General features: G+C 46.6%; 1 protein-coding gene across 4 annotated transcripts in view; it reads right to left on the bottom strand.

Moving 5' to 3' along the window:
- Positions 1 to 16,095, bottom strand: part of CNNM1 (cyclin and CBS domain divalent metal cation transport mediator 1) — a 57,451-nt gene that overhangs the window by 19,835 nt on the left and 21,521 nt on the right. For 3 of the 4 annotated variants that reach the window (XM_019724864.3, XM_019724861.3, XM_074339230.2), the window contains exons 2-7: positions 14,254 to 14,397; positions 11,257 to 11,397; positions 10,259 to 10,428; positions 8,800 to 8,899; positions 8,347 to 8,394; positions 4,940 to 5,002 (exon numbers count right to left, since the gene is read on the bottom strand). In XM_019724864.3, the coding sequence (XP_019580423.2) occupies positions 4,940 to 5,002; positions 8,347 to 8,394; positions 8,800 to 8,899; positions 10,259 to 10,428; positions 11,257 to 11,397; positions 14,254 to 14,397 (666 nt within the window). The remainder of the gene's footprint in view (positions 1 to 4,939; positions 5,003 to 8,346; positions 8,395 to 8,799; positions 8,900 to 10,258; positions 10,429 to 11,256; positions 11,398 to 14,253; positions 14,398 to 16,095) is intronic. The other variant, XM_019724863.3, reaches the window with a different exon arrangement.

The following is a 16,095-nucleotide window of genomic DNA, read 5'->3' on the forward strand; positions in this document are numbered from 1 at the left end:
CACACACCTGTCGGCTGCTCCACACCCTCATCCCTATGTCACAATGCAAGACACATTCAAGGAGGATGACAGGGAAACACAGCCCTGTCTTATCTCCCCAACAACTTCCATCCACAGAACGTTCTGCCTGGATCACTTCTCCCCGTTGGAAACAGAGGCAGCAGCGACACCCCTGCGCCCCCAAAGCTCTCATCCTCACTGGCACCCAGCACAGGCCTGTCACCCTGCTGTCACTCACAGCGACCTGCATGGCACACACAAGCGACATCATTGTTGTGCTGGGAGGAGAAACGTGGCTTTTTTAAAAAAGTGAAAACAATGCTATTGATGGTTTATTCACAAAGTCCCCAAATGAACCCCAACGCCAAAAGATACAACTGTCTGACAAAGGCCAGGTCTATAAAAGTAATTTTTCAAAGAAAAAGGAACCCTCATTTCATGACAAAGAAAGTCCCAGCTCCTCTGAGTGTTGTGCAAGATCAATGTTTTCATGTCCCAGAGCCTGACATTCCTCAATAGGTGGGATGCTGATGACTTGGCATTTTGGTAATTGTGCACATACACGCAGAGGTTTCTGAGTGAGGGAAATGGAAATGTTTTTAATAAAAGAAGAGAAGAAATCAGTAACAGACGAGTGTCCCAGCAGCATGGCAAACGACTTCAAGTTGTGTAATTCCCCTTGGCGTTTCCTAAGAGCACAGAGGCACAGCTTGGGGGACTGAACTGAAGAGGGAAACCCTAAGTATAAGGCAAAGACATCTGAAAGGGGACAGAGCAAACAGTGATGTGTAAAACTGACCACAGGACCCCTCAACAGGAGGCAGGCCAAGCAGCCAACATGTCCCCTGCCGACTCCTGCTCATCAAACTCTGAGCCTGGCTCTGGAGAGACTGGGTGATAGGGTAGCGATTTCTACTCTAGACCTCCAAGCGCTATGGTGAAATGTGGCAGACCTCGTTCCTGCAGCCTTTGCCTGGTCAGTCTGCAGGAGAGATGTGCCCTGGACGGCAAATTGGAGTTATTGAGGTTGGGCGGAGACGACACTGGGGTAAAATTGGGGGTGGGAAAGGGGGTGCAAGAGGATTTTGCACTGTATTTGGGGCTGGATGGAATCTCCCATTATTCTGCACAAATAGGCAGGGGCCGCAACAACCTATACACAGCTCTGGGACTCTTACTTCGCTTGTGACTTCTGTATCCAGAGAAAGTTCACAACTCTGTGTGGGGAGAAGGGCCCATGATACAGAAGAATCCTCACTCCCCTGTTCAGTCTGGGGATTGAAGGGAAAGTAGGGTCTAGTGGCTACCTGCTTATATCTTTTGGAGCATCAGAAAGGGACAAGAGGGAACAGCCCACTTTGGTCACGGTCACTGAGACACGGACCATCTGTACTCTCTAAACTGCATAAAGGAGTTTAATTACATGGATTTTAAGAGTGCGAACTAGGAGGGTGGCCGGATGGCTCAGGAGGTTAGAGAGTGAGCTCTCAACAAGAAGGTTGCCAGTTCAATTCCCACATGGGATGGTGGGCTGCGCCCCCTGCAACTAAAGATTGAAACCGGCAACTGGACTTGGAGCTGAGCTGCGCCCTCCACAACTAGACTGAAGGACAACGACTTGGAGCTGATGGGCCCTGGAGAAACACACTGTCCCCCAGTACTCCCCAGTAAAATTTATTTTTTTTTAAAAAGAGTACAAACTAGGATTATTAAAATGCATCATTCTGGGGTAATATTCAACAACAGACAACAAAATGTCAAAAGCTCTCTGTCAAAGCTACAATGTGAACTCTGCAAATTAGCCCAAGTTAGGAGCCCAGATGAGCTTGCTCACGTTACATGGCGCTTTAATGGTTCCCAAATGTTTACTACACAAGAGCCGACCAAAAGGAATATTTCCACTTACTACATTTCACAAAGTAAAAAGGTTATTTTTAGGGACTCCTGGTACATTCTGGGAGAAAACTCTATCCTCATTGATCTCAAAGCACATTATAAATAGACAAACAAGCATTGAAAAAGAACCCTTGCTCCTGACCTCTCTCCTGTCTCTCTGCTTTTATGGATTTGGAAGGATTCTGAAATCATCTCTGCTGTTGGGAGAAGAAAGAAGGAATGAATCTAGGGAGATGGAATGATAACTGCCGTGGGGCTGTGTACTCTCAGTGGGTTCATCAGAAGTTTCAATTTTAAATGAAAGCACCTGTAAAGCTGGCTAATTGCACCACACACTGGACCACTCTGCTCTCCTTATTTCAAACTGAGGCTCAAATAGAAGGAAACTCCCTACAGATGATGGTGGCAATATTTGGTGTAAGGGACTGTTGGCCTCAATCCAGTGTGAGCACCACATTCATTAGCATGGCTGCTTTCAAAGTCAGAACAAGTCACAGCCCTCTAGGGAGCACAGAACTACATTCACGGGGGCAGTAAGGTCCCCGGCTATAGGACAGCAGGACCCAAGAGTCTTGGATTCTAGTCCTCATCCCTTTACCTTCTTACTACACCTATGACACTGACCCAATGGCTTAATTTCTCAGAGCCTGTTTCCTCACCTGTTGTTTCCCAACAATAATCCCTGCTCATCTCCTAAAGTGGTTGTGAGGGTCAAATAAAATGGCAGGGTTCTTTTCAAACTTAAAGGCCCTATTAATTTCCAGGATTTATATTCTTCTCTGTGTATGATGGGGGTAAGACACAACGTATGTAAATTAATGTATCAGGAATACAAATCAAATATGGAGCCAGAAATTGCCCAGGACTGCTTTCCACAAAATTCCTACTGCGTTTCCCGGAAAATAAGACCTAGCCAGACAATCAGCTCTAACGCGTCTTTTGGAGAAAAATTAATATAAGACCCGGTCTTATTTTACTATAATATAAGACCCAGTCTTATTTTACTCTAAGACCGGGTCTTATATAATATAATGTAGTATAATATAATATAGTATCGTATAGTATAATATAATATAATACCAGGTCTTATATTAATTTTTGCTCCAAAAGACACATTAGAGCTGATTGTCCAGCTAGATCTTATTTTCAGGGAAACAGGGTATGACTGAAGCTTCTTCTGGTGATAGGCAACAGAAACAAGAGTGACAGTGGAAATACCATAATATAGGTCCTGGGAATGTCACCCAACCACTGGGAAGCCTTGGTGTTGGCTATAGATAGAGAACCGACAAAAGAAGGTGGAGAGGAAAGCCACAGGAGAAGCAACGTATCCCCGCCTCTCATTCTCTCCTGCTCTGCTCCACTCTGCAGAATTAAACCAAGGGTTGTAATAAACTGGTCTTGCTCTCATTTCTTTTTCACTCACCTGTTTCCTGTTAGGTTGAACACCCACAGTCATGGAAAATGGGGGGATGGTTAAAAGAGCTCTCAGGAGCACGTGGCACCAGCCAGTTGGATGGGAAGTCTCTGCCTCCTGCACAGCAGGAATGAGTCACCACAATCTCTGTCTGACACTGGGTTACCATGAAATTTTTCATAATAAATACCAATAAACTAGAATTAACCTTTAGTTTAACTGGAAAGTTACAATTAACTAGGTTGTCTGGTTAACTGAGGGGTAACTAAAAAGGAAAATATACCCCTGCTTTCATTGTTTTTAAAAATGCTTTGATTCTTTTGGTTGAAAATCTTGAAAAAAATGTGCATCTTCCCTTTCAGAGCACATTCTTCATTCACCAAGGTTCCTCACATGTAAAAAGGATCTTGAATGTTCATGATGTGGTCATTTCTAATTTTGCTGGCATGCAGGAGTAGACCAGTCAGCTGGTGAGGGCAGCAGCTTGGCGTCTCACATGGACTGTACTGTCCGGTGGTCATCATGAAGGCATGGGCTCTCACAAAGTGAGAAAGATTTTATTTCTTGGTGGAAAATCACCGTCAAATGAGACAGAAAACTTTGGTGGAATTCGTGTATGTGGTTGACTTGTCTTATACAGATAAACATGGAAACCAGATGATTTTTGATTGAAAAATGATTTGGGAGAAAGAAGTCAACATAAATATTTCTGAAATTGCAGACTTAGGGGTTTGCGGTCTCAGGACACAGCCTTTTTTGAATGTTGAGGGTCTACTCTGCAGACAGCAAAACATAACTGGATTCTTGATGACTGAGAATATGGCGGGGCCTCAGAATCATTGCTGTGGCTTGAGGCTAAGGGAGACAGACGTAGAGGGTGTGGGAAATTGGACTGTGTTCTAACTTCAGAGCAATTTAACAAATAAGTTCTTGGCCTGGTGATTACTTGTTTCCTGGGCCTGAGAGATCAACCTCTAGAGATGAAAACAATACAAACACTTAACTGATTGTTCAGATTTATTACATTCTACTCAATCCTTGAGTTACTGTGCAGCTCCATGAGGAGCCGCTATATCCAACTAAAAAGAAAGTGTTAGCTTGTACGTAACGAGAGGTTAAACCTAATGAAAAGTTGTTTTGAACTTTTACATAGAGCATCCTTTGTGCGAACAGAGCCAGAGAGACTATGGCCACCCCAAGGGATCATTATTAGGAAAATGATGAGGATGAGTTAGTGGTTAGCTAAAGGCAGAGACCACATCAAAGAGGAAAAGTAGGAATAAAGCATAATATTCCATTGTTTCTTCCTGTTTTGCTCCTACTGCACGCCTCATCCCTCCGTTCTGCAGTCAGACAAACGATGAGGTAGCAGTCACACCATCTCTCATCCCATTATTTCTCCATATCCATACACAGACACAGGAGCTTAATTCACAAGTGACACCATTGAACCAGCAAAGCTTGGCCTCTACGTGCAAATGAGTATTATCTGTGCAAACAGCTATGCCTCAGGCATGGGAATGCCTGCTGGGAGAGACTATTCTTGGGTGGGACAGTGACAGAGGCCAAAGGCCTCCTGCAAACCCCCTGGATCTATGGGGACCCAAGACACCCATGCATGTTTACCTGGGGAGCCTGCCAGAGAGTCCCCTCTGCTGAAGGCGAAGGTATGGGACACAGAGACGGGCACTAAAGTCAAGGGCCAAGGATTTGTGAGTTGCAGAGGGGAAGATAAACACAAAAGGAAGAGAGACAAAGAGCGTGGGTGAGACAGTCTGTTCCTGGATCTTAACAGCATCACATTTCTCTGCAAAAGGGAATCTTGCCTCTGAAAACATGGAAATCGCACCCTCTTACAAAGTCACTCTCCAGAAAGAGGAAAAGGAAAAAGACTTTTCTGAAGGCCTTCCCAAAAGATGCACAATAATTCTTAAGGGAATCAGACCTGCCAATGACGAGACCAGCAGTGGGGAGCGTGCATATGCAGCATTCTCTCTGAACCAGCAAATCTGCGGGGAGCCCAGGACTGCGTTCCCGCCAGGCTCTCCCAGCCGCCACATGTGTCTGCTCACCTCCCCGAGGGCCGAAAGCTAAGTGCATGCTCCTGTTAGGGGCACCCTGAGGAAGCTGTATCCTGCCTGGGGTCCCCAGGGTCTACCTCTGTGGTCACAGTGTGGGGACTGTGCATTGCTGAAAGCTCGGGGTACAGGAAGGGCAGCACTTCCAGTACCTTAATGTGAATCAACTTGATGGATTAACTCACCGTCCCTTCTTAGCAAGTACAAGTGCTCCGGAGTGCCTCTTCCTGTCCCCTCTTCCTTCTCTCTCTTTCCCCACACACAGGGTCCGAAATGGCGCTGGCTAGTTATCACTCGGGGCCTGAGTGGGGTGCTGTGTGTAGCAGTACTCCCGTCCTTTTCTCATCTTAACCCTGATCAAGCAGTGTTTCTGCTTGGAAATCTGTCTCCATCTGTCTTATCTGATCAGAGTCCCTTCTGAGTCCCTTCCAAGAGCTAAATAAAGCCAGTCTGCAGGTGACAGCGCCCTGAAATAGGCAGCTTTCTGTGGTCTGTACTAGAAGATTTTACTGCAAGTACCCACACATGCAGGGGTGTGTGTGTGTAAGGCGAGCTTGATATTTACCTCACAGTCATTTGCTCTGACATGAGATGCCAAAGAATACTTGAGTGGGTCTCTAACGTGAGACGCACTGGAATAAGAAACCCCACAGTCTCATGAAGAATCCTAGCACTTCTGGGCTGCAAGTTAAATGTATACGCTGCCAAGCAGATGGGAGACTTGTTCTCTCCCTGCCTGCACAGCCCTGTGGGCTTCTGTTCTGGCGACTCTGAGCTCAGGCCCAGTTCCTCCAGAGAGCCAGGCTGACCATGGTCCTCCTGGGTTCCCTGGCAACCAGAACCAAGATAAAGGAGACAATGCTGGCTGTGTTCCCTTTGCGCTGCACAGGAAAGCCAGTGACTTACCTGTACCCTCAAGTTCAACTCTGAGGGATGGGTCACAGGGCCAGTGTGCTGGCCAACTCATCATCCCATTTATCACCCTCAAAGGCTGACAGAGCTCCAGGTTGGCTTCAAGGGTGGGGGCAGTTTGCTAGACAAGAGTTTACTGCCTGTGGCTCAGCCTTAAGCTCTCCCGCAACCTACAGGCTGAGGTTCCCGGCCAGTGAAGGATGCTGGACCCCGGCTGAAAGTCCACCAGGGACAACTGTTGGGTATGGCAGTCACACTTCACTAAGTGGGGAGGGCCTGGGGGGACGGTGGAAAATGTCTCTATACTCCCTGTAGACAAATTCGACTTTTTTGTTCCCTCCTGAAGATTTCTAAAGATGCTCAGAAGTGTGGGGAGGGAAAGAGTTGAATGCTTCCTTTTAGTTCAACCAGGACTGAAGGAGAGAGCCGTGTTGCAAGTTTGCTCCTGTCTCAAGTTGACTCCTTTACTCTGTTTAATCCTGATAAAATGGGAGGATTCTGACAAAACCAGGAAAGAAAGGAAGGAAAGGAGGAAACCAGATAACATCTTCCTTTTAAAATGATTTTCTTTTTTTAAGAAAGAAGGCCATCTAAATTAGGTGGGCAAGGGAGCCTAATGAAGCCCTTTTCCTCCAGATTGCCCACCTTTTTTGGTCTGGAAGAGCCAAAACAGGACCAACATGTCTAGGTAAGATTTGGAATTCCAGAAGTGACTCTACCTTGAGCAAGGTGACAGATGGAAATCTCCTTTGGAGAACCAAGGTTTACCTGGTCCTGGCGCCCATCCCTTTTCCATCAGAGTTCTTAGTACTGATGTTTCCTCCAGCAATCTTGCTTGAGATTTGTTGGTTTATAGAAGGATACTAATGTACGAGGGTTTTTTTTATTTTACAGATCCCCTTCAACTCATGTTGGGTGACCCCTTAGGTTTGAGCAGCTCCTCCAATTTCTTTTCAGCCCTCTGCTGGGCTAGGATGTGAATTTACAGTGTAAATTGTTCCCATACAGAAATTGCATTCTGGCATATGATAGATCTCAAATTTATATTTCACTGTGCTGTGTGAACTAGTCTGGACACCAGAATGCATCTGGGTCAGTCACTAACTTGCTGGGTGATTGGGAGCAAGTCATTTCTTTAGTTTCTCTATGTTAAAACAGTATCTACCTTTCATGTGTCAATGACTGTGATATCAAGCGTTGGGACCCTCTGAGAAATCCAATGTAAAGTACTACGCAAAATATTTTTTATGATAAGAGAAAACACCTTCTTTGGCATTAAAATAGCCACTGTAAACATTAATAGCTGAAAGCAATGCATAATTCAGACCAGTGAGTCAAAAAAAAAAATAAATCTAGAGAAATAATTCTTTCTAGATCACACTTACATCACAATAAATGCCATGCCTTCGAAACACAAGTGCAATAATTCTACACAGGAAAGAGCAAGAAGGTAGAGCACAGGAGGGGCACAGCAAACCAGCCAGCAGCCCTGAGCCAGCCCCCACCGTCAGCATGCACAGTTAGCTGGCAGACACCTCTCTACCAGCTGAGATGTGGCAAACGAGGAAAGAGAAGCAGATAAGCAACAGATTGCACCAGCCTGGGATTTACATCCTAAGAACTTGCAGTCACTTCTTACTAACCTCACAGACACAGTAACAGCACATTAGGTTTTCAAGTAAAGGCCAGTGGGTAAATTATCAGTAGAGAAGGAAAGGCTGACCCTCTAGCAGAGCACACAAATCACCTGCATTTCCTGGCAGGTGACAATAAATCATGTCTCCCCCCACAACCTCCCTCCCCACCATTTATCACTTGCACATGAGCAGAGAAGCAGCAAACATTCCAGACACACAGAAACTAAGCCCCCGTGGTCGGTGGGTACCTGGCAGGAGGCAGTGTTCCTGGCAGAGCATTACAGAGAGGCTGCCAGCAGCTGCGTTAGCCCCAGCCCAGGCTCAGAGTGCTCGGTCCAGGTCCCCAGAGTGGGCTGAGGCGGGACTACAATGGGGAGGACGAGGGAGGGGTTTGAGAGATACATACGAAAGGCAGAGGATCCAGCCAGGCTTCCCACCTTCCGCATATCGTTATCTAGGGACAGAAGGATGCAGTGGGTTTCAGAGGCAATTCAGAAAGTGCATTTTCTTACGGGCCTTCTCCCTTTTCCACCCTACCCCCAGCACCAATTAACCCTGCAAAAACCAGGCAATCAAATGGTAGCGTAAAAAGCAAAATAAATGTATCTTTTCATCCTAAAAATACCACTGTCCATCTCTAACACTTGATCATGTTACCATCTACCATGTACTTCTGTAAACAATCTCTCTGAATGAAAAAGGAGTCTTACACCCACTGTACAGAAGAGGACACTGAAGCCCAGGAAGTTCAATGGCGTGTCCAGGGTCCCTAACAGGAGTCAAGACTTGACCCCAGATATTTTTTTCTACAACGTCCCATTCCTTCCCCCAATAAGCTATGGTCTGGGAACTGGAATACCTGAGCACGCGGTGGTCATGATGGCTGGGACACCATAGTAGGTGAAGGCTCCATTCTCGAAGCGAAGGCCTTCCTTACCAACTTCCACCTCCACTTTCCCCTGGAGAAAGAAGGGTGTGTACTCGCACTTCCAGTTCAATTATTGACTAGAACCCCAAGCATGCCGTCTGGATAACTAGTGGACTTAAGTTCTCGCCACAGGGGAATGTGAGTTCTATCCAGACTTACGTTTCAGAAATAGCACCTCCCACTTCAGTAGCCCTTGGTGGTAAATTAATTGCTTAGTTCATAAAGCAGCATCCAGTCACAAGTCCCCGAGCTCTTCTTGCGTACTCTAACGGCCCTTCCATGGGGCAGGTCCAGGCACCAGCTAGCCCAGGGCCCCGCAAACTGCCTCACTGGTTTAGTCAGAGATTAGACCATCTCTAAGTCTGGTTGAGATGAAATCTGATTCTGTGTAAGCTTGTTTAATTTATCACCACTAATAATGACAGTTAGTGAGTAGCATATAGTGTGCATCCATGGGCCGGACACTGCTTTGTGGTGGGGATTCTCATTCAGTCGGTCCCAGAACCTTATGAGGCCCATACTTCTTTCATCCCCTGTTCACAGATGAATCAGTTTTGAGGCTCAGAGAGGTTAAATTCCTAACTCACCTTGACCAAGTTTAGTTAGGAATTTGGTCAAAGTTAGTTAGGAAGTGGTGATATTGGAATTTTAAAGTCAGGTCTTTCCAAGTTCTGAACCTATACTCTTGCCACTCCATTTTCCTCCCTCCAACTTTTGACTTGAAAACGGTTAAGTTTATATTACGTATAAGACAGTAGATCACGTAGGTTCATGATGTTATCTAAACAGTGTGACAGGACCCTTCTTGATTTCCAACAGTGACGTATGAGACTATTTTTGGAGAAGGGAGGCTACTTTTTTGAGGCGATGTGGAAGGATGGGTGTGAGGCAACTACTGTCTCAGAGCAGACAGACTGCGGGGGATCACAACAAAGAGAGGCCACATCTAAATTCACATGAGCTTAACTACGATGGTAAGACAATCACCATATTTAGGGATCAAAAGATTCTGTTGGGAAGAGACGGGAAATAGTGACAGAGCTAATGGAGGAGCCAAGGATTCTGGCTCCTGGTAGGGATTCTGCAGGGCAGCCATTTTGGGAGTTCAAAAGCAGACTTCCTCCGCTGGAGGGGTACCTGCCGCACCCCACCACAAATATCACTGAGCGGTCAGACTAAAAAATGCCATCAAGATGCCACGACTCCCAGGACACCATCCAGTCATACTTGGCCCTTTCTTTGGGTCACGGACAAATGCCCACCTAATGGCCTTGTTCTCAAGGCAGCCAGCCGAGTCTTGGAACCTGACATTGGGGAGGCATGGCCATTCCTCCCCAGCCTGGGGATGCCCTCGCCTTGCCCTTAGAGGGTCTCTAACTTTCCCACGCACCTGGAGGAGCAGCACAAAATAGTCCACCGGGCGGTTGCGCTGGTAGAGGTAGTGTTCTGGAGCTTTCTTGTTCTTGTCATCAAACTTTAGTTCCTGGATCACGTTGGGATGTTTCAGGAGCCGAAGCAGGATCTTCTCTGAGAGGTACAGAGACTTAAAGGGCTCCACTTCTAGGGGACAGAGGGAGGCAAGACGAATCAGCAGCTGGGAGGAGAGAGGGTGGGCACAGCCAGGGCAACCGGTGCATGTGTGTCGAGAGCCCCCTCCATTCATGCTCCAGGCACCCAGCTGGCAGGGCTCCTGTGATTCCCGGGGGTGGAGGCATCTCAGGCCTTCCCCATGCCCTCTGGAGATGTATGTCCCTGAAATGGCACCTCAGAAAACAGGAAATTTTGGAAATGTCAGTTTTGTTATTAATTGTAAGCGGGCATTTTCCTGCCAAATCGCGTCGTAACGCGGGGCTTTTTTGACATTTTCTCACCAAAATTAGACTTTCCGTAAAATATTCATACCTTTCGATCTATTTGATATTTTTCTATGAAACTTTTAGTGTTTTAGTTTAAAAAGAGGTCTCTATTTATTTACTTTGCAAAATTTTTGTCGGTTCCAACTAGAGGTGATATGATGAGTTTACTCGTTTCCCGCAAAAAATGTGTTAATTTTCTCCTTTTGGCCTCAGTCTCCCACCAGGAAGCAAGTGGAGGTAGGGAAAAGTGCAGCAGTGGTTTCTTTAGCTCTTTTCTGAGGAGAAGAGAGACAAGCATAGTTGGGTTGTAGTCACTTCCTCCCTAGAAGATCCAGGCCTGGGGCTGGAAATGACACTAGGTGATATCCTGTCACCCTACCTAATGCAACCTCCTCTCCTGGAACTGTGGTTCTCAGTCCCGGCTGCACACTGGAATTAGGCTGCAAGGTAATAAAAATGATCGGTGCCTGGGTCCCACCCTCCAGATTCTGCTTTAGCCGCCTGGGGTTGAGACACAGGTGGGCAGTCATACCTGTGGCCATGAAGCGGTGTGTAGCTAGCAGCAGCTGTGGCGAGATCTTCACCCTCATCTCTGAGTCGGAAAGCTTAAACAAGGAGAAGTCATGCCGCTTCCTCTCCCGGTGCGGGACCCTCTGCTTTTTCCGATTGTCAGCTGTGGGTCACAGGGACAGATTGCAGCTATCTCAGAATCACTGTTGGAGTTTGGAGGTTTTCTCAGAGTTACACAGGACAGATGGATCGTTTGGGACCACGTGAATTTCTGCAAAGTGTCAGCTGTAGGTGACATTACAATACCTCTCCCAGGGAGTGGAAGGATGTTGATAAGGGATAGAAGATGGGAGCTGCTGTAGTCCTCTCTCAGGTGGGGCAGAGTGGAAAAGGGGAAAGGCTGGTCTGGGACTCCCAAGGTCAGGATTCGAGGGCTGGCTCCTCTACTTACAAGCTGTGCCACCGCTCTAAGCATCAGAAGATTTGTTTTAATCTACACAATGAGGTTCATAATAATAACTCCTATTCGTCTCGGGCAGCTATGATGAGACTCCAACCAGAAACTATCTGTGAAGTGCTTACAAAAGGGCATTCAAACATTAGGCACTTGCATTCTCAGCAAAAGGGGTTTGGGTATCCCAGAGGGTTGCTGTCTCGGTCCCTCTCCTGTCCCCAGAGCTGGGTTCACCTGGTCTCTTCCTGCTGATTTAAACCACACTCTGAGCAGTACCTGAAGCATGCCACCCAAGGAAGAGGGTGCTCACCATCTCCTTCTACTCACAATTCTCCTGCTTCAACTCTGGCCCCTCTATGGGGAGAGAATTGGGGGAGATAAAGGGAAGAAGAAAGGAGAAGAAATAGGAATAGCCCTGTAAGCTACAAAGGTGGGTTCTCTGGGTGGGGGCCCCCGGCAGGACCTGGAGGAACTCCAGAGAGCCCGATTATTGATCGATAAAATTTGCTTTTTCCAATTTAACCTTTTTTCCTTTCTTCTTTTAATCTTGTTTTAAAACAATTTGGGGGGGTGTGCGGGGGAGGGGGAGTTTTTGCTTTAGTCATATCTCTTTTGTTTTCCCTTAATTCTGAGTACAATTTGGAAACTTCCAACCTATTTCATCTGTGCTAAGGGGGGGCAGGAAAAGGGGTTTGGGTTTTCTCCCAACTTGGCCTGGAGAGAAACCCGGCCTGCGGGGAACTTCCAGTGCAGGCTGAGTGGACACAGTGGAAATGAAAGGGAATGAACCCCTGGGACAAGGAACCAGGGCTGACATCTGGCTGCCTTGGACTCTCCCTCTCCTTCTGGAGCTCACCTCAGCCACACTGTTTGGGTTTCCTGCTAGAAGGCAGAAAGTGCCCTCCACCGCACTGCTCTCTCTGGGCCTGCCTTGGACTCTGGGCCCTGCTCTAACAGTCCTGTTGCTCAGATTGTAACAGTGATGAGATCCAGTCCCAACCTTCCTGTGGGTCAGGGTCAAGTGAGAAGCAACACAGTGTTCCTGGCTCCTCGGCTATCTCACAACTCTTAAGGAATCGTGCCAGAAGCTTATTTACAAGGGTGAGAAAACACTAACCCTCTCCTTTAGAAAGAGGATCCATTGCTCAGCAAGACAGCAGCAAGCATTTGTATCGGACCAGTTCTTTTGCTCTCACTAGTGAGCAAGCTTCTGATTTGCATGACATGTTTGCTTAAATATCCCTCTCCCTCCTCCATCAGAATGTCATTTAGCATTTCATCATGGAGAATCACTACTCTGATCTCCTTCTTCATTCCTTTTGTTTTCATAGTGAGCATTTGGAACATGAAGGTTGTTAAAACAAATGCCCTCGGAGGAGCTTACTCATGTAGACTACACTGCTACTGTCAGCCAGTAATACTTCAGTGTGAATGTCTTCCCCGATGTATCTATGAGCCACTTGGGAATTCTGGTGGGCAGAGGCGGAACGGGGAGAAGGGAATGGGGAGGCAGAGGTCAAGCTGTATTTGAAGAAGATAGACCTGGCCAGGGCCTCACAGCAATACCAGATACTCTGACACTCCTGGTATGCTCTGTCAAGGCCTGGCTCACCTTTTAGGTTTGATCTCTTTTTCAGTCCAAAGGGAAGGCATTCTTTCTGTGCTGCTCACGGCCTTACAGTGTCAACGCGTTTTCTACTGGCTGCTTCTAGCAAACTAAGGACAGGGGTCTGGAATGAGTTATCTGAGGGAGGGAGAAGAGATTGTCCCACGAGGTGAAATTCAGAGGAAACACTTCCCGACCTGGGGACCGCCACGGATTTAGATGACATTCTCATCCCAGAGACAAAGCCTGTCTTTGCAACGTTTGCAAGAAAAGCTTTGCTAAGGCTCGGGAACCAAAAGTAGTCATTATCTGCATAGAAGAGTCCATACTGTTCCTGAGAAGGAGTGGGTAGCAGTATGAGAAGAGCAGAAAGAAGGGAGCAGGGGTGGGAGCCAGGAGTGAGGCAGAGAGGGGAAGGGGAAACCAGGTGGTAGGGCTGAAAAAGCATAGGGAGAAGAGCAGGGTCTCAGAAGGGACTTCTAAGGCTTGGCTTAGGTTGCGGTGGGCAATCTCATGACAGTCTCCATTACGTATGATGTTCTGGTGTGAGTAGATTGTTGAATAGAACCCCAGGGAGTCCTGGGGGTCTGCATCTAAATCAACAAAGACACAAAACAACAACAACAGGGGACAGAAACAAGGGCAGAGTGGCCACCCAAGGTACACTACGTTTCCTTTAGTTCCTTTCTCATCCAAAGGCCAGGAGGTGTCCTTTTCATAGTCTTGGTTCCTGAAGGTTCCCTCCTGATAAACATTTAATTAGGATATTCTCAGAGACACAGAGGTGATTCAAGGTGGGGTGTATTGCCGTACAAGTACCTGCATTAGGGGGCTGACACACAGCAACGCATGGGGCTTGTCCCGACACCCTTTCACACTGTCTATCAAACTAAGCCAGCTCTGAGGGCCTCAGAGGAAAATAAGATGACCTCAGACAACAGCCAAGGCCATGCACTTACTGTAGAGGTCAGTTTCGTCCAGGATCTCCGACTTAATGATCTCCTCTATGATGTCCTCCAGTGTGACAATGCCCATCACCTCATAGAAGGGGTCCCCTTCGCCCTCATTATTCACCCGCTGAACAATGGCCAGGTGAGATTTTCCTAGAGAACAAATGAAGTCACAGTTAGGCATCTGGGACATATTTTCAGAGACCTCTCCGTGTGAGAAAAGTATACAAAATTGCTTTCTGGCTAATTCCGAGACTGAACCTGTCCCAGGACCTCCTTAAAAATACGAAGTTAGTGTACAAGTTCACGTACATGCAAGACTTACCCTTTTCCATCTGTTTCTTTTTAGGAAAGTTACTAATATACACAAAGCCAGTTCAATTGTTTTTCTTTTAACTTTCACATATTAGCAAGTACAATGGACCCTTGAACAATGTGAGGCTTAGGGGCACTGACCCTCACAAAGTTGAAAATCTACATATAACTTTTGACTCAACAGTCAGCCTCTTGCGAATGGGGATTGAAAACAGTAGTGGGAATGCAAAAATACTGTTTTTGAGCCATGGTTGGTTGAATCCGGAGATGTGAAATCCATGGATATAAAGGGCCGACTGTATTTATTGAAAAAAATCCACATATAAGTGGACCCACGCAGTTCAAAGGCATATTGTTCAAGAGTCAACTGTATATCCAAGCTGAAGGAGGATAAATAGTCTAACTGAAAGAACAAGAACCTGAAGTCAGAAGAACTAGGTTAGAAGACTTTTCCTCCTCCAAACTTCTCTCATCCCCTATCCCTTAACTATCCGTAGGATCTGTGCAAATGACCCTCGTCAAATCATTTAACCTCTACTGAGTTTCAATTGTCTCATCGAGAATTAGAGAATAAAACCAGTATGGCCCCCAAATTCTCCGATATGCCTCCCATGGAGAGGTGTGGTCTCTATCCTCTTCCCTTGAGTTTGGGGGGGCTTGTGAGTGCTTCAACCAACAGAGACAGGGAAGCGTCTGTCTGCTATGAGGCTTCTGAAGCTAGGTCATGAAAAGCGTGTGGCTTCTGCAACAGAAACACGCTAAGAAGTCTGATGACTCCCCTGAGGCCACCTCGGTAGAATGGCCACATATAGGTGCTTAGGTGACAGTTCCAGTTGAGCCTGGCCTTCCAGTTATCCCACCAAAGAGCCAGACAGGTTAGCAAAGAAGTCATCTTGGCAGTGGATCTGCAATCTCAGCTGATTCAGCCCCATCCTCTAAAGTCCTCCAAACCCAGCCGAGGGCACAGACACTGCAAGGCAGAGATAAGCAATTCCTGCGGTACCTTGTCTGAATTCCTGACTCACAGAATCTGGGAGCAAAATAAAATGGTACCCATAAGGGGATTGTGGAGCTCAAATGACCTAGTGGATGTGTGAAAGCACTTTGTAAACTGTAATGTGTCATAGGCAGTTAGTTAATTTTTCTTGCCCAACAACTGAATAATAATAGTTAACATTTATTGAGCTTTAACTATGTGCCAGGTACTCTTTGGAACACTTTACGTATATTGATTTATTTAATCCTCATAACAAACCCTGAGGCAAGTACTATTATTATCCGCATTTTAAAGATGAAAGAACTGAGGCACAGAATGGTTAAGTACATGCCTAAAGTTACACAGCCACCCCTAAGTGGCAGTTACCTGGGTTCAGTCCTCACCGAGGGACCAAGTCTTACCTAACTTACCTGCTTCACCTTGGTTTGTTTTCATCTGCTGATAAACACATTTCCTGATCCCGTTTCTCAAGTGAAAATCTGGGTGGTCCTTTTCCTTGTCTAAGAGACATTTAAGGAGAAAACCTAGGGTACTGACTA

This window comes from Rhinolophus sinicus, chromosome 15, assembly GCF_057876585.1.
Source record: "Rhinolophus sinicus isolate RSI-liver-muscle chromosome 15, RSI-T2T, whole genome shotgun sequence".
Taxonomy (NCBI): domain Eukaryota; kingdom Metazoa; phylum Chordata; class Mammalia; order Chiroptera; family Rhinolophidae; genus Rhinolophus; species Rhinolophus sinicus.